Genomic DNA, 18680 nt, shown 5'->3' with positions numbered 1-18680 from the left:
TGTGATGCATGTCACCTGGTACGCGAGGAAAAGAAGAAAATTATTAGCAGGAGTAGTACACTTCGGTTAGGCGCAGCGACGATCGACATGGATGATGAAAAGCTTTAGCGGATATGTATGCTGCCAGGAGAACAGTGCTCTGTGACACCCTTTGTTTTACCGAGATCAGTTGAGTGTCTGTTGCTCAGTAAGACTATTTTTAACGGATTTTTTCAGTGTCAGAATCTTTTTATGATGGGATTTTTTTTCAGTGTTTCAACAGTTTTTTTTTCTAGTTTATGTCACAAAGGGATTTTTAAGATTATTCTTTTCAGGACGGGATTTTCTCTACTTTCACTTCACAATTCCTCTCGAATGAAAGTTGTTAGAGATGAATAAAAATAAAGGTAATATGAATGAGAAAGTGATCGAAAAAAGAATGAATGAAATGAAAATAGTTAAAGATAGTCTTAGTTGAGAGAGAGAGAGAGCAGCATGCATGCTAGATACAGCAGAAAAATGTGCAGGTCAGTTGTGAGGTAAATGTGAATTTGGCAGCATCATGTCATCGCCAGACACCCAATCTCGCACTGGCAGCAGCAGCAAGGTGCCTCGGATCTTGAAAAGAAGCGTCTCTCCTCGAGTTTGTAAAACCAAAATAGAGAACACAGGCCAACCAGACTTCTTACTGCAGAACAACATATACTGCACATTGTTAACCCATTAAGTTAACAGCAGGCATCCCCAAAACTGAAGAATGGCCTCCAGTTATTTGGATCAATTTGGAGGAGGCACTTGAAGATGTGGAACACGCTAGGCCTGCACTGCACAAGGCCCAAACACCTGTCACCCAAGCAAACAAAGACCTTCTTATATTTATACTTTTAAATCCAAAATTGCAAATCTATAGGCCCATTTTCAAATCTTGTAATTCAATACTCATGTCGCTCATTGAAATGATGAAAGATCTACGTGGTGGACAAGCCTCAGTACCTGTCGTCCATTGGAATGGTGGCAGAAATATAAATTTCTGTTTTTTCCATTGTGGTGAACTCATTCTAGATTTATTTTTAAAAGTGGATTAATCAAACGATGAGAGTAGAAACCGACAATTTGATTCGCAAAAGTAAACGTCTGTGATTAATGCAAATTCGCGGTATATGGTTGTAAATATTACAATATCGTGGATAGAATATGGATTCTATTGCGTTAACCGGGGGACAGAAAGATTGCTTGGAGTCCTATGTCACGATGGTGATGAAGGACAGAAGCTGAAAAAATAAACCAAATATAAGATACTAATGTAGTAGAATAAGATATAAAAAATATCTGATAGGAGCAACATAGTCACTAAAATGCTTCATTTTGAAAATAAGGTCTGAATTTTTTTTATTAATATTTTTAAATCCAAAAAATAAATATATGTATTTGTTTTAAAAATTTGTAATTCTATACTTCCGTTGCATCCACGTCTGATGACACCACCTGTCGTTCTTCCGATAGGCATCAGAGTATAGAATTGCAAAATTTGAAAACAAACGTCTATATTTGTATTTTTTGTTTTAAAAATTTGCAATTCTATACTTCTGTTGCATCCACGTCCGATGACACCACATGTCGTTCTTCCGACGGGCATCAGAGTATAGAATTGCAAAATTTGAAAACGAACGTCTATATTTGTATTTTTTTTGTTTTAAAAATATAAAAAAATCAGCAAACGAAACACCTCTGATTCTGAACACGACGTGGATGGGACGCGTGGCAGAGTTTCTTTCCACGCCTCCTGCCTGCAGAACCGGCCGCGAATCCGCAGGCCCAACCAAGCCCAATCACCTGCTACCATCCATCAGCACAGAATCAAAATATCTCCCTCCCTACCGATCCCACCACGTTCTAGCCATACGACCATCTCTCGATCGGTTCGTCCTCGCAAGAACAGCTCGATCGAATTCTTCAGCAGCAGAACAGCAGGAGGCAAGCAAGCAGTCCACCATGGCCATGGTCGCCTCCACCTCCTTCGCGTACCACAAGGTTAGCACACAGTCCACCCACACAGGAATTTGACTGGCATGCATGTGGATCCGTGAAGTTGGGCAATTCGTTGTCGCGACGAAGTAGCTAGCTAATCTCATCTGCTTCTCGTTTCTTTGCAACCGCAGCCGCGTTTCGCGGTGGTGTGCAGGAAGAACGAGGACGGCCGGGAGCGGGGGCGGGAGCGGGGGCGGGAGAAGGAGCACAAGCACCCCTTCAAGGTCGTCGAGATCACGCCGCCGCCGCGATGCCTCTGCGTCCGCTGCTTCCCCACCGTACGCGTGCATCTCTGATCTCTCTTCCTAGCGTATATGCTGCAGCTAGCTACCTAGTTGGTTCACGTTCTATCTTTGTCAGACTGCATGTAGGTAGCATAGTATACTCCGGTAAGGGTGGTTTTTGTTGGTTTTAGTCTTATATGGAAAATTAACAATGGATAAGTATAACTTGAAAGATGAATGATATCTTAATTATCAAGCTAGATTTTTAGTTGAGTTGTCACATGATCTTAATCGTGATTTCTATTAAACATATGTGTTTAGTAGGTCTATTAAAATCCAAGCTTAAGCCCGATTAGGATCCTCTGACTTGGAAGTGGAGTAAAGTCAGACTTCACTGTGAACGGTTGGATCTCATGTTAGATCGTAGGACAATGGTCAGTTTGTGCTACAGTGTTTTGTTAACAGTAAATGTTGTACAATAACATATCACTATTCCTTACTTATTTCACCGGGTGAAGTAAGAGATTTCTATCCGCTTAAGCCTGCAGAGCAAGCACTAGCCATGCAACCTCCTCGCGTGAAAACTTAGCCTTTCTAACGGCCTGCGTTGTTCTGAGAACTTCAACAGTTGCAATCACCGGTAGTACTTTGTTAAATATATATAACGAAAATAGCTATATTAGATCATAATTATGATTTTAATAATTACTAATAATATAGTCATTGAGACTAACATATTTATCAAGTATATGCTTTAGTCGATCTTATAGATGCAATACATAAAGAAGCTACCGTAGCCGGGATAAAAATTGACTAAATTAGAGAAGTCTCGGGAGAATTGTTTTCACCGGATGGTCCGGCGTTCTGTGTGCTGAACTCACCAGAGTATTTCTGATAAATAGGAAGAGGAGGTTAAAGACTTCACTGGATAGTTCGGTGCTTAACAAAGAGTAACATCATAGCTTTATCTGCAAAGAAGAGCAAAACTGAAGAAACCACTGGATAGTACGGTGTTGATGAAGAAGATACACATCAAAGTATTTTGGTTCGGGACTAAAGAAATTGAACTCACCAGAAGGTCCGACTACCAACGAAAGATATATATTGGAGCAGTTGTTACAGAAAGGGTTACTAGTGTTAAAGATCACAGAACAACAAATTGAAAGGTCTAGTGATGAAAAGTAAACACATCAAAGACTTCACCAGATCATTTATTGTAGAGACACTTTCAAGTGTCGAAGAATGAAGATGAACTAACTGGATGGTCCAATGTCAAGAGGAAGTGCACCGGAGGCTTACACCGGAATATTTTGCATAGAGAATAAGTGAAACGATTTAGCTCAGGATAACTTACCAGATAGTCTGGTGATAAAGATAAAGTATACACCAGATTATCCATTATTCACAGAGATTTTAAGTGGAAGTCCAACAGCTAGTTTTGAGAATGTACTCATCGGATGTTCCAGTGATGGTACTACTGTTAACATCGGAACATCTGATGATTACAGTAAAGTTAAGCAGTTGGGTTAACAGCCAGTACGCGAGTTTAGGGATTTAAATACCCCTCAACTCAGTCATTTGAAGGTATGACTATTCAGAGAAACTTATATTATTAAAACTAATATAAACAGTAGTACTTAAGTAAATACCTTTCTCTCTGTTCAAACACATATGCTACTAGGGATGGCAATGGGTAAGGATTACTCGCGTGCTCACGGATAAGAAACCCGACGGGTTCGGGTTTGGGTTTTAACGTTTGCCCGCGGGTACGGGTACGGGTTTGATCATAAACTTGATGGTCAAAAGGTCACGGGCAAGAAAAATATATACCCATACCCGTAAACCCGCTCCAATCACCTTACATGTGGGCCCAAATCATCACTAGGTATATAAATCCGCTATAATTATCCATAAACCCTCTCCAATTACTTACAAACCCACTCCAATTATCCTAACAGGCTGGTATACGGATGCACCCGTGGGTATGAGATGCTCGTAGGTGGCGGGCATGGGTAACATTTCTTACCCGTGATGGGTAACGGGAGTGGGCGCGAGTTTAGAAATACACTCGCGGATACGGGTTTGGACATTCCCTACCCGTGAGTATTTTACTCGTTGCCATCTCTGTGTGCTACTACAGATGAGAAAAAAACAGGTTTTATTTCCCATAAACACCTTCTCTTGACACCTACTGTTCATGCTCTAATAGCTTAGCTTGCTGCGTTCTAATTTCAACTGCATTCGCTAATAATTGATCGACGTCGTGCTTGTGCCTGACGGGTGGCTGCGCTGTGGTTCGCTTGCAGAACATCCACTGCGGCGAGCGCGTGACGATCGAAGGCCAGGCGTACACGGTGTCGGCGGTGACGCACCGGTACCAGCTGCGCAATGGCGGTACGAGTCAAGCGAGAAGCGCCTCGACGTCCTCTTCACCGGCAGATACATCCTCAACCTCCACCTCCAAAACCTCCTCGACAAGTCGTAGCCGAGCACGCGCCGCCGTGAATAAATCGATCGTGGACGGGCTTGCTGCGTGCTACTCTGTGCAACTAAAAAAAAGTGACGCGTAAAGCACAGTAAAGATTATGTTTTCCGATCGAAGAGGTTGAGTAAAGTTGATGAAAAAGGAGAAGCTGTTCCGTGACCCAGGCATCCGGCCAGGATCCTGCCAAGATGCGCGATGATGCTACTCGTGCGTGCTAAATTTATCTTAAACTTTTAGGTTAATTCTGGCTAGTTGCGTGGATGATCGAGTCATAGCCTCACAGGGATAAGCTTACCGCGTGTAAAGGGGTGATGCGGGCAGGACGGGACAGAGATCCTGCACGGGTAACATCGTCTTAATAGTGACGTCACACGTGCAATTATTTTAGAGGAACTGCGTCCGACAGGATAGATCATGTGACCTAGCAACGCGGGGGCGGCGAAAAGTTTTTCACAATGCCGCATCGGTGAAGCCTGCGTGTTCAACGGCCATGTGAGCGTTCACTGTGGCTTCGCCTTTGGGTTTCGGTCGATGCCACGTAGGCAACAAGCGGCGTGTGCATCATGCGACATGGCCGTGTGAAATCCCCACGCCGCCCATCCCCTTCCTTCTGTTGGTGCTGCTCACGGCGTCCACACGTCGCTTCGTCGCGTAGCCACCCGTTTCGGGCGCCCCGATCACCCGCTGGCGCCGTGGCGCGTACACCCGTTGCAGAGGCAGCAGCCCCGCCAGGGCCCCTCGCTGCACCTACCAAAGCAACCACACGACTCAATAACCTCACCACTGACAGGTGGGACCTGCTGTCAGCCTTGTGTGGTGCTTTTTTATTTTAGAAAAACAACATACTATTCATTATTAAGGACGATCAAAGGTACATGAAAAAATTCAGTGGCTTAAGGAGCCAGACATATCTCCCTGGAGCCAACAAGCATACATTCTTCGCTAACCTGTGAGCTTCTACATTAAAATTTCTGGTTTTATGCTTGAACTGAACCTCACCTACAAGACCCTTTCTGGAGTGAATTTCATTCAATATAACACTGTAATGGCATAAACTCTTGTCTTCCAGACTTCTAATTACCTCCAAACAAACAATAACGATGACACGCCATGATAGATTGTTGTCAAGAGCCAAAGATAAAGCCTCATTACAAGCAAGAGCTTCCAAAGTAGTTGGTTCAGAGATCTCATGGAACACTCTTGCACTTGCAGATATAACACATGGGCCAACAACACCTGAACCCCCTGCCCTAGCTACAACCCCATCCCCGTTGATTTTCATAAAATTAGAAGGGGTGCCACCCAACTAGGAGCAATAGCTTGAATCATGGGCCTCTTATTCTGATCAACGTTGCATGAAGCAATAACATCCATATCTTCCAATAACCTACTAATAATCGTATATATCGATAAAAGACTTCCAAAAACTTCTCATGAGCTGCCTTTCTCCTTGCGCCCCAAATAGCCCAGCAAGTGACCAGAAGTCTAACGAAAGAGTCATGATGTAAGGAGTCCAACAATAAGAATAACCATAATTTAGGATCCTCCTCTATTATTGTTGCTATGTGTTTAGTCAACTCCTCACCTACAAGAGCCTATACGGATCTAGACATATTGTAATTTAGAAGAGCATGCCGCCAAGTATCTTGTTCAACGCCATAAATTGTACACATTGCAATTTTTGTCGTACCTCTTCTCACTGAAACAACATTAATAGGGAGCCAGTTCAGGCGTAACCTCCAAGCAAAAACACGAATATTGGAAGGAACTTTAACCTTCCACAATTTCTTCAACTAATTGCCCAACTCCAAAACGCTTGAGCACTCAGTTTTATTTTCCAACTATTTCTCGCGATTCGTGTTAGTCGGACCAGCATTCGGTAAGCAGACGTGATCGAGAAGATCCTTTCTTTTCATAATGCCAACCTCAAAAATCTGGTTGGTTTGTCGAGTTTAGAGGAATATTTTTAATTGCTTCAATATCCATATGATAAAAGAACTGATCAAGAATAATCTTTCCTCCAGCAATTTGATGACGGGTCAATAAGTTCAAACACCCATGTCCTCACGGGGTGCTTGGGAAGTAAGAAAAGAAAACCCAGGAGAAGAAAGCCCTGGAATTTTACCATTTAACCCCAGACTAATGGTAATTAAGAGCCCATAAATAATTAACCGTCAGAATTGGGGGAGCCCGATAAATAAAAGGGTGAACTCCCCCTCGTCCCCTCTGCCCTTGCGTCCCCCCGCTCGCTCGCACTCACCGCGCGGCGGACGCCACGCCCGGGGTGAGATCCGCGCGGGCCTCCCCCGTCCCCGTCACCGCCTCGCCGCCTCCGATCTCCACAGGTACTACCGCCGTCCGCTCCTTCCGAATCGCCTTGGACTGGCGCCATTCGGCTCTGATTTCGCTCGATTTGGTGGTGGTGTGATCTCTGTATGGGGTGTGTCGGATGTGTGTGTGTGTGTGTTTCTGTGTGCGGTGTAGGGTGGGCGGAGGAGGAGGCAGAGGGAGATGGCGGCGGATGAGGGAGCGATGTCGCCGACGAGGATGCTGGCGGAGGGGCACCTGCGGGTGGCCACTAGCGGGGGCGCGCCGGCGGACGGCGGGATCGCCGTCCGACATCTCCCGCACCACCACCCTACGAAGAAAGGTGACCGCTTTTCATCCTTATAGTATCTCTGTTCCTCTCTGAAGCACTGAATTGTGTTGTGAGATGCTACTCTGGTGTAGAGGATGGAAATGTTTGGGTTTGGCTCCGCTGTTGCTTGGGGTTATGGCCTGTATATGGTGGTTTGATGATGGTAGGCGGGGTAGGTGAGAGATGTGTCGGTCTTAGGGTTTCCTGTCGGTATGCATGCAAATAGATTAGCTTGAATCAAGTGCGATGATGTCTTTGATGCTGGTGAGTTTATTTCAGTGTGGCGTGAATGCTAGCAACCTGGGATTGTGTTTGTGCTGTTTAATCTTATTGGCTTGACGTTGTCGTTCGAGTGGTGGGAAACAATACTTGTTTGATTTCTGTTTGGTTTCATGTCACTAGAGTCCTTGTGTAGTACGTTGGCAAAGGTTTCTGGTAGTTCTATGAGATGCTACTCTGGTGAAGTAAATGGTTAGAGTCATAGAGGATGAAAAGGTTTGGGTTTGGCTCTGATGTAGCTTGGGGTTATGGCCTGTATACGGTAGTTTGATGATGGTAGGCAGGGTAGGTGAGAAATCTGTTGATCTTAGGGTTTCGTGTCGGTATGCATGCAAATAGATTAGCTTGAATCAAGTGCGATGATGTCTTTGATGCTGGTGAGTTTATTTCAGTGTGGCGCAAATGCTACCAACCATGGATTGTGTTTGTGCTGTTTAATCTTATTGGCTGAACGTTGTCGTTCGAGTGGCGGAAAACAATTGTTGTTTGATTTCTGTTCGGTTTCTTGTCGCTAGAGTCCTTGTGTAGTACGCTGCCAACGGTTTCTGGTAGTTCTAGGTTGTCATTTTCTTGTCGGAAATTATTAGATCCCTAATGTTGGTAAGAAGCAAAATCCTTGCTCCTTAGGGATCCAACAAAGTTAAAACGTTCTGTTTTTTCTTTGGAAGTTACCTCGTTCAATTGGTAACGCATTTGTCGATTTCGATGTAGTTTGACATGACTACTTCCCTTGTGTTCCATGATTGGTTGCTATGTATCCATCTGTTTGGAGTGGTTTAAGCTCGAGCTTAAAGCCTTAAAGCCACCAAAAGATTGCGTTGCTAGCTGTTTCCGATAGTTTTTAGTTTTCTTGTTGTTGATTGAAAAAGGTTGAAAACCCTAAATGATATTTATTTTTTTATTAGAAGTTACATCCTGCTGGCCTGCAAGCCCATGAAAGTAACACATCTGTCAGTTTCAGTTATCTATATATGTTGATGTGAGTGCTGCTGTTTTTTTCCACAATTGGTTGGTATTTATGGCAACACATTTTCGGGGGCTTAAGCTTGAGTGCAAAGCTGCGAAAGGAATAAGCTCCAACTAATGGGCTTTTACTCATTTTTCTATAAAAGGTTAAGTGTGATTTACTGTGAGCCTCAAGTTATATGGAGCTAGTTTATAGAGTTAGGTTGTTTGTTCACAAGCACAATCCTCTTGGTCTCTAAATGGAATAGAGGTGATATGCTCCCCAAAAAATGCCATTGTGTAGTTGGGTCTGCGTGATTCGTTCTTAAATAATCACGTTTAGTTATGGTTGTTTAGGCAATATTTTACTATATATAATGAATGCATACCTTGTTTTGGCATGTGTCATTTGTGGTCATTTTCACATTTATTCATTACATGTACGTGACACTAGAAGTGATGGTGAACTGGTGATAATAACATACAGTGTCATGTACTCCCTCCGGTAAAAAATACTATGTTTTGGACATGCTACAGTCTCCAATATGTACCTTTGACCACTATTTTCTGCTAGAATATATTTAAAATCCAATAAATTTATAAGTTCTAAATGTATTTTTCGAACCAAATGTACACATGATCTCCATGTTTCCAAGCCAAATATTTTAAAAGTTATTGATAGTCAAAGTTTGAACGGATCTTGTCCAAAACGTCAAGTATTTGTGACCGGAGGGAGTCAAATTTTTTTATGTGGTGACATGGGAACTTGATAATACATTTGAAGATCTCAAGATTCATTCATGATCATGCACTGGAAATTATAACAATCTTTTTGAAGGAGATAGGATCTTGTTCACTTTATTTTTTGTTAATAGTCCATGCTGATATTGTGGTAACTCTGTGGATATTGCTTTCAGACGATGTTGGTGGCAAAACTGAACAAGACAACCTTGAAGATGCAAATTCCTTACCATCTAAAGGGTTGAATAAACTAGTTAATGGGAACAGTAAGGTTTGGCCTGGCTACTCCCTTTGATTCTACCTGCATTCTGTTCCTTGTTGATATGATACGCTAACCTAGCAGTGCTCTGTATCACTGCAAATGCAGGTTCCTGCTACATTAGAAGACTATAAAAAGCTTGTTGTTCCAGTAGTTGAGGAGTATTTTAGTACAGGAGATGTGGAACTGGCAGCTTCCGAGCTAAGGGGTCTTGGATCTGATCAGTTTCATCATTACTTTGTCAAGAAGCTCATATCCATGGCATTGGACCGTCATGACAAAGAAAAAGAAATGGCGTCAGTTTTGTTATCTGCCTTGTATGCTGATCTACTTAGCTCCCACATGATGGGTGAAGGTTTTATGATGCTTCTGGAGTCATCGGAAGATCTGACTGTTGATATACCAGATGCTGTTGATGTCTTGGCTGTTTTTGTTGCACGTGCTGTTGTTGATGAGATCTTGCCTCCTGTTTTCCTCACTCGAGCCAGAGCACTGCTTCCAGAATCTTCCAAGGGTATTGACGTTCTGCAAGTTGCTGCGAAGAGCTACTTGTCAGCTCCCCACCATGCGGAGTTAGTTGAACGCAAGTGGGGCGGGAGCACTCAATTCACCGTGGAAGAGGCCAAAAAGAGGATCCAGGATATTTTGAGAGAGTATATAGAGAGTGGAGACATAGATGAAGCCTTTAGGTGCATAAGGGAGCTGAGCCTTCCATTCTTCCATCATGAGGTTGTGAAATGTGCTCTCACCTTTGCCATGGAGAACATGTCCTCGCAGCCATTAATCCTGAAGTTGTTGAAGGAGGCAACTGCAGGTTGTTTGATCAGTTCTAATCAAATGTCAAAGGGTTTTTCTCGACTAGCTGAGAGTGTTGATGACCTGAGCCTTGATATTCCTACTGCTAAAACTCTTTTTGACAAGCTGGTTTCAACAGCCATATCTGAAGGTTGGCTTGATGCTTCTTTGAGTAAATCTGCTGCCCCTGAGGAAGAGATGCAAAATGCAAGTGGTGAAAAGCTGAAGCGTTTTAAGGAAGAATCTGGGCACATAATTCAGGAGTATTTTCTCTCAGATGACATCCCCGAACTTATTCGAAGCCTTGAAGAGCTTTCAGCTCCAGAATACAATCCCATATTCCTCAAGAAGCTTATTACGCTTGCTATGGACAGAAAGAACAGAGAGAAGGAGATGGCTTCTGTACTCCTCTCTTCACTCAGCTTGGAACTATTCTCCACTGATGACATCATGAAGGGATTCATAGTGCTCCTGCAGTCAGCAGAGGACACTGCCCTTGACATTGTGGATGCTCCCAGTGAACTTGCCCTCTTCCTGGCCAGAGCAGTGATCGATGAAGTCTTGATTCCACTGAATTTGGATGACATCAGCAGCAAACTTCGCCCAAACAGCAGTGGTAGTCAAACTGTCCAGATGGCCTGTGCCCTGCTGTCAGCTCGCCACTCTGGTGAGAGGATACTGCGGTGCTGGGGCGGAGGCACCGGCTGGGCTGTGGAAGACGCAAAGGACAAGATCTCTAAGCTCCTGGAAGAATACAACACTGGTGGTGACTTGGGGGAAGCCTGCCGTTGCATCCGTGACCTTGGAATGCCCTTCTTCAACCATGAAGTGGTAAAGAAAGCGCTGGTCATGGCAATGGAGAAGCAGAACGACGCTAGCATCTTGGCTCTGCTGCAGGAGTGCTTCGGCGAGGGGCTGATAACCATCAACCAGATGACCAAAGGCTTCGCTCGTGTCAAGGAAGGCCTGGATGATCTGATCCTCGACATCCCGAACGCGCAAGATAAGTTTGGAGCGTACGTGGAGCTCGCAACAGGTCGTGGCTGGCTGCTGCCAACCTTCGCCTCCGTTTCCTGAGCTTCCTCAACCGGGCAAAACTTGAAGAATATCTCCCTATATGTACATCTGCACCCATGCTGTCATTAGCGCCATACCAAAATTTTCCTGTTCCTAGTTTACCCGAAGCCGTTTATGTTACCGTATACCGGAGGATTGTAGGATGGTTGTGTTGGCTTGTTCAGATAGTAGTGCTCTATTGGTCTGGTCTGGGAGGTATGACTTGGAGAGTTAAAAGAATAAAACCATTTCGTTTCAGCTTATGTGATATAGCGTAACCAGTGGAATTTTTTGTAATTAGCTGCGCATGGCTTTCTGCTTCTGAAGCAGTGTGCTTTCAGTTCCTTCGTCGTCGCTGCTCGGTTCCGTTTCGTGCATCGGACGCTTTTTCTCCGTAATGGATTTTGGCGATGTTGTCAAGGATGGTGACATTCATTATCCTGCCTTTGATTTCGTTGATGTCAGTGTCAGCATGCAAGGCATAAACTGGTAGTACATGTTTGCTCTTTTCTCTGACGAAAGGTACACAAAAGAAAAATTGTGATCGCTTTCTTGGACAAGGGATCAAAACAAAATAAGGCGCCCCACAAGTCAGATTGCGAGGGGCCAGGGGTAAGGAGGCGTGTGGAAAACTAAATATCTATGCCCATAAATTCGGGGGCGGGAGTAATAGTCCCCTGCCGGTTTCTTAGATATAAATTAAGTGTTCAGCTAGGTAAAACACTGATGTGGCAAATAATTTAAAATGAAGAGAGAACGAGTTTGTTTTTAATGGAAAAAAATTACTCTTTGAGTATCCTAGATGACTCTAAGCTAATTACTCTGTCAAATCTTAAAAACTAGCAAGATACATCTTAATAATAATTTCTTATCCTCTCATCTCCTCTTTTAGACATCACCTAATAAATGAGATATTAGAAGTGACCTAAGCTATCTACGCGTGTAGATGAATATGGTTTCGTTAGTAGACTCGTAGTCTCGTAAGTTTGGAACCATGATTTTACCTTGTGAGTTTGATCTCCACCAAAAAATTTAAGAAAAGGTGTGATCCTAATAACTTGAACTTCAGAGGTTGAGGTGGTATTGTAGCATCAAAGGCGAACACAGTGTTTGGCAAGGTAAAGATGAAGCATAATACAAACCGGAATACTTCACGTACTAAAAACTTCTCCGTTAGCATATGCGTATGCTTTTTTTTTTTTTGAATGCTCCTCTTCCGATTTTACAAACACCCAACAGTGTTCGTTTTCCGAGAAAAGAGATTGAGATGATTTGGGCTTACACGCCAAATCGCCAAGCCGTGTAGTCAGAGTATACGACGAGCTGCCGCCGAAAAACCACTTTGCTGATGTGGCGCCGACAGGTACGTAATACTTCTTCTAACTGTAAATATAGATAGTTTTAGCCTCTTTAACTATTTTATAAATATAAGTTATTTTTAACTTCTATACATTTTTTTCTCTTTTATTTCCTTTTTATTCTTATTTAATAAATACTACCACTCTCATAAATAAATGAGTTATTTTTTTCAATACAGAATAAATAAAAAGTAATAAAATTATTTAATCTATTTTTCTATATGTATAAGTCTAAAACGATTTCGGAGGGAGTAGATTTCTACTCTCTTTGCCTCTCCCTATGTCTCTCTGTCTCTCTCTTCGATTCCCCGGGAAACTCTACAGGCTACAGCCATCCCCAAATCCCAAGTCTGCAACACTGCCAGGATCAGCATAACCAGGTAGATTGATCCCAGACCCGTGCGATCGGATTGCGCGTTACCGAAATTCCATGTAATCCCACCATCCCTGGGTTTTCTGGGATCTTTTCGAGTGGAATCTGCGGGATCGGCAAGGTTTGGGGAATCCGATTAGATGGGTCTGGTTAGTTTATCGTTTTGATCCGATTTATGCAGGAAAGGAAGGATCTTTCCTTTGTTTAATCGGTCGTCCATGTTTTTATCAGTCGCCTCAGTTGTTTGTTGACGATGGGCGATGCTGTTTTGCGGATTTGGGTTTTGGGTGATTTTGGGGGACTTTAGATGCTGGGTGCCTTAAAGATGAGATTTTAGTGATTGGTACCTTGATCAGAGTGTGAAATTGTGGGTTATCTTGGTATGATCATGGATAATTATTTTTAAAGAATCTTCTTGATATTTTTTTAAGGAAAAAAATGAATATTCTTAATCATCTTTTGACTGGTGACAATGTTGGTATGATGCTTGACTGTGTAATTGTGATTGTGGTTATTGATCTTGTGAGGATCATGTTACGGTGTTTCCTATGATACTGATGGTGCCTTTTCTTCTTCTTAAGTATGCATACTTGTTTAGAAAAGTAAACAGCATGTATACCTACCTTGCAGTTTGTGTTATGCATTGGATTGTGGTAGCGATATTCTGTGCAAGTGTATCACAAACTTCTCTTAAAATTTTGGGATGCTTTGATAGACTTACATGATTAGCTTCAGTTATGGTTTAGTCTTGCTGTTGCGTGCGGCCAGTTTCATCTTCAGAGTTGCTGACTTTAGGATTCCATCTCATTAACCTGTATGATCAAGTGTTTTCTTTATCTTAATTTATATCCTTATCATAACAATGCGTTTGATTAATATATTTCTAGAGAAAAATGCATTTGACTAGTCTGTTTGAAATCCATGAGTTTATACATGATACTAACGGTTGGTTCGTTGGTCAAGAGGGCTATCCAGAGTATGTGATTTGCCCCTCTTTTTTCAGCAGCTCTAGTTCTCTCCGATTTTGAGCTCGCAAGGGCACTGCAAGATCATGCAGTGCCCAATGGATGCTACAGACAGCAAAGCCTCCGTGGTTATAAAGTTCCACAAAATTGTGAATGAGACCAGTTCCCACTCTTCTCTATCGCATCCAGCAACGAATCGCTCACAACGCCATTGCTTTGGAAATGAAGCCACAGAGCGATGCTCCCTCACTGCAAACCCGTCCATTCTCCTCCATGTGCTCTCATCCTATGAGCTGGACCCTAAAGATCTGGCTGCCTTGGAGGCAAGTTTCTGCAACTACTATATGTTTTCAGTATTTTAACTTTGAACTGCTTCTGCTGCTGTTGAGGATCAAGAGATACACTGCTGTTCCAGGCTACATGTAAATTCTTCAGGAACCCTGCAAGCTTCCAACCAGACGTTGAGCTGTCTCTTCCAGAACTTGCAGCATTTGATATGTGCCGTCAAAAGGCCATGTTTAGGCCAATGAAGCGTGAGGAAAAGGAGCGGTTGAAGCAGCGGTGTGGGGGCTCTTGGAAGCTTGTCCTTATGTACATGTTGGTTGGTGAGAAGAATTACCGCCGTGAGAAATCTCAGGTTATTGCTGGACCAGGCCACAGCATTGTTGTCACAACAAAGGGGGATGTGTATTCATTCGGCGCAAATTGCTCAGGGCAGCTTGGTCTTGGGAATACAGAAGACCAGTTCAAGCCATGCCTTATTAGGTAATGTATGTTGATTTTGCCGAAAACTAGAACTAAGTACCAATGTCACAAACCGTGGTCGCCTGGCCCTTGTCCTTGTAGGTCTCTGCAAGGCATCAGAATCATACAAGCTGCGGTTGGGTCAAGGCGGACAATGCTTGTGAGCGACACGGGACATGTGTACACATTCGGACAGGATATTTTCGGGGGTTTGGAATTCTTTGGGACTGCTGACGTTAATTACACTAGCAGTCCTAAGTTGGTGGAATCTCTGAAAGGTATCTTTGTAGTTCAAGCATCAATAGGAGGCTACTTCTCTGCAGTTCTGTCTAGAGAGGGTCAGGTTTATACTTTCTCTTGGGGACGTGATAAAAGACTTGGGCATAGTTCAGATCTTGCTGATGTTGAGCCTCGTCTTCTCTCTGGACCGCTTGAGGATGCTCTTGTTGTGCAGATTGCTGCCGGCAATTGCTATCTCCTTATGTTGGCCTACCAACCGACTGGGATGTAAGTGTTGTTCCTTTGCCCAGTATTCCTTGCTTCTTCTTGCTACAATTTTGTCAAACAAGCATCACCATTCATACATTGAACAACCTTTCTTCAAAAGTATTTAGAGCTTTCTGTGATGTCGATAGTCCCTTTCTCCTGTGAAAAGAAAATTTGAATTTGAGTGTCAATTTGCAGGTCAGTTTACTCGGTAGGCTGCGGTTTAGGAGGCAAGCTTGGACATGGATGCAAGATAAACGAGGGGATCCCAAAGTTGATTGAACATTTTCAGGCACTGGATATAAAGCCATTGTCAATTTCAGCAGGCACTTTCCATGCTGCAGTTCTGGGTTGCGATGGCCGTGTATTCACCTGGGGGTGGAGCAACTATGGTTGTCTGGGACATGATGATGAAAAAGAATGCATGACCCTCCCCACGGCAGTGGAAGGCTTGAGGGGTGTGAAGGCTATGCACGTCTCAGCTGGCGAGTACACCACCTTCGTCGTCGCAGATAATGGTGACGTCTACTCCTTTGGGTGGGCGGATTCATCTAATCTGGGTTTTCAGGTTTGATCACTATCTTCCTCATGCTTGAGTATTGGACAGTCTGATAAAGTGGTAGTAACAATCAACTAATGATGGCTACGGATTAGACTGATCCGCATAGCTGCGTTAAAAACAAAAGTTAGACTTCGGTCTTGACATACTCACTATTAGGATGTGTTTGGTTGGAGAGCGACGTTGGATGGGATAGAAACATTCCTGTTTTTCAGAATAAGATGATTCAATTTTCTGTTTGTTTAAAATGGATGTGATGAACTAATTTTCTATTTGGTTAATGGGATTAGATTGGATAGGATAAACCAATTTTTTGTTTGGTTAGCTGAGCTGAGTTAGTTATGATGATCTTTTGATGAACTTATCCCTTAATTGTGTATCATTTGGATGAATTTATGCATGTTTGAATTTATTTGAATTCAAATTGAATTAAAAAGAATGTCATATGAAATGATACAAATGCATACCAATGGAGCATTACGAAGTAACTCACTTTTTCATCAAATAACCTAGGGTTAAAAATATTTTTATAAATTAGTACATCACATGAGAAGAATATCGGTGAATTTTTCATGATTTTTGGGAATTTCCTTAAGGTATTAAAAATTGCTAGAAATTATAAAAGTAGGCTTTTTTGAGAATTTTATTTAAATATTGACTCATGATTTTTGGTTCAAATCAAGTAAAACAGGTTACTAGTGAGTCTAATTTACTCATAAAAATGTTTAAAATTTTTAGAGCACTCTTGTACTTCCAAATAAAATCGAGAGTTAAATAAAAAACATAAACAAATACATACAATGAGTGAATGAGCACGAACCTGCATGGCTCGGTCCGGCCGTTTTGTCCGGATCCCTCCATCGAGCATCCTCATGGTATATTCCCTTTCGCTGGCTACTCTATCTACCCATTCATTCAATCAAACACCTCTAAAATTAGAATAGCCATCTCTCATCCACCTCATCCACTCAACCAAACGCACTCTTAAACTTCTGGATCGCTGAATTTGACGTTTCATCTCTCCTGGTTTCAGGCTGACGACTCAGAAAATGCAGATGTCCGAACTCCCAAGCTAGTGACTTCATTTGTTGTGCTAGACGAAAAGGTTGCGCAGATTAGCGCAACAAACACTTGGGATTGGCTTAACGAAGATATGTGTAGCTCTCATACAATCGCCCTCTCAGAATCCGGTAAGTTGTATTCCTTTGGGGGAGGTACCAAAGGCCAGCTTGGTGTCAAGCTTGCTGAGGGCCAAGAAACACGGCCTACCCCAGCTCGTGTCGCCATTGATCCCATCTAGTCCCTCCAGCATGTACCTTCAACATTTTCCATCTCCCATGGTAGCTGCTGGTGGTGTTGGAACTGCGAAATGCCTTCTGAAACGCTTTAGAATGTAAAATATTAGGAACATTTAGTTCTTATTAGAGTCTGGACTATATAGGTTTCGCGGTGGCCTCTCTTTTGGACAGTGGACAGATTATGCCATGACTTCTGGTTGGTTTCAGTTAACTGATCCTAAGTTGGATTGGAATGACAATTGTTCATTCTTAGATTCTGTTATCAAAAGTTGAATTCACGTCAATTCTGCTTGAAACAAAGTGTCCTTGGCACTGAAACCATCAGTGCATGTTTGGAAGAATTCACAGATATCACAGAATCTTTACCAAGGGCTTTCATTTTTATGCCGAGGATTATCCATTTGGATGTGTACAGGCAGATCCAATGAGTCGCTTCATGCATGCTTGCATGGTAGAGCTTGTGCCTTGCACGCTTGCCAGATGAACTAGATGCTGGTGATGGGGCTGATGATTAGGATCAATCAACTTCAGCCGTGCGATCGTACTCACGTTCCATGAAATTGAGCACAGATCATCGATCGGAATTGCCTAAGAAATTAAGCAGATATGATAGGCGAATCATCGAACAGCTGCATGAAAATTCCAGATAAAAAGATCATGTAAATGGGGAGTTGCATCAAATCGCCCTACAAACTCAGAAATAACAGAACGATTCAGTATTCACAAGGTTTCATCATTGGCATGCTGTACAACTGACCACTACTATATTTTTTTTTTCTTTTTGAAACGTAAACGGCAGGAGAGCCCGACGGGCAAAGTATACGAGGGGACCTGGAGGGGGCCTGTGTGAACTGGCGACCCCAAGCCCGGGAAAAGGAAGTAACCACAACTAGGGACTATTCTAGTGACATGAAGCACTCTAAATGGTGCGGCCTTAGCAAAAATCTAGATGTCAGCCTCCTCGAGGATGATGCTCAAGACCCTAGCTACCGATTTTTCTTTGCTATCAAAGGTGCGTCTATTTCTTTCCTTTCAAATCTTCCACGCAACAAGCATTGTGAGAGACCTCAATGCCTTTCTAAATGAGTGGACACAATTAGCTGTTGAAGTCCACCATCCAATAACAGATGTAATGTGTGTTCACGTCTCGGGTATAGCGAAAATGACCCTATTAGGTTATGATGGTGATTTTGGTAATTAATGACAATATAGTTATTGCGACTAATATGCTTGTCAAGAATATATCTTAGTAAATTTCATGGATGCAATACATCAAGAAATCACCGTAGCTGGAACAAAATTTGAATGAATTGGAGAAGTCCCAAGAGAATGGACCTCACCGGATTGTCTGGTGCAGAGAAGTTTGCACTCACCGAAGCTTTGTGTTTAAAAACTGTTAGTCTCACCGAAAAGTTTGGTGCTCTGTGTGCTAAACTCATCGGAGCATTTCTGATAACGAGAAGAAGCC

General features: G+C 42.8%; 2 protein-coding genes and 1 pseudogene across 3 annotated transcripts; all 3 read left to right on the top strand.

Annotated features, from left to right (window-relative positions):
- Positions 1-1768: 1768 nt before the first annotated feature.
- LOC133923556 (uncharacterized) lies at positions 1769-4875 on the top strand (annotated as a pseudogene).
- A 2026-nt stretch (positions 4876-6901) lies between these two features.
- Positions 6902-11692, top strand: LOC133924444 (MA3 DOMAIN-CONTAINING TRANSLATION REGULATORY FACTOR 4-like). Its single transcript, XM_062369969.1, has 4 exons — positions 6902-7061; positions 7201-7366; positions 9496-9590; positions 9687-11692. The coding sequence occupies exons 2-4, from the start codon at positions 7228-7230 to the stop codon at positions 11448-11450; spliced, it is 1998 nt and encodes a 665-aa protein (XP_062225953.1). The 5' UTR covers positions 6902-7061; positions 7201-7227; the 3' UTR covers positions 11451-11692.
- A 1350-nt stretch (positions 11693-13042) lies between these two features.
- LOC133924443 (uncharacterized) lies at positions 13043-17464 on the top strand. 2 transcript variants are annotated; one of them, XM_062369968.1, is made up of 6 exons: positions 13043-13167; positions 14167-14448; positions 14541-14890; positions 14972-15376; positions 15554-15923; positions 16948-17464. In XM_062369968.1, exons 2-6 carry the CDS (start codon positions 14212-14214, stop codon positions 17212-17214), a joined length of 1629 nt encoding a protein of 542 aa, XP_062225952.1. In that variant the 5' UTR covers positions 13043-13167; positions 14167-14211; the 3' UTR covers positions 17215-17464. The 2 variants fall into 2 exon arrangements, with proteins under 2 accessions (XP_062225952.1, XP_062225951.1); XM_062369967.1 differs by having other exon boundaries at positions 14164-14448.
- Positions 17465-18680: the final 1216 nt, after the last annotated feature.

This window comes from Phragmites australis, chromosome 7 (assembly GCF_958298935.1).
Source record: "Phragmites australis chromosome 7, lpPhrAust1.1, whole genome shotgun sequence".
In the NCBI taxonomy this organism is placed as follows: Eukaryota; Viridiplantae; Streptophyta; class Magnoliopsida; order Poales; family Poaceae; genus Phragmites; species Phragmites australis.
The sequence above is the reverse complement of the archived record's forward strand: the minus strand, read 5'-3'. Positions and strand labels throughout refer to the sequence as shown.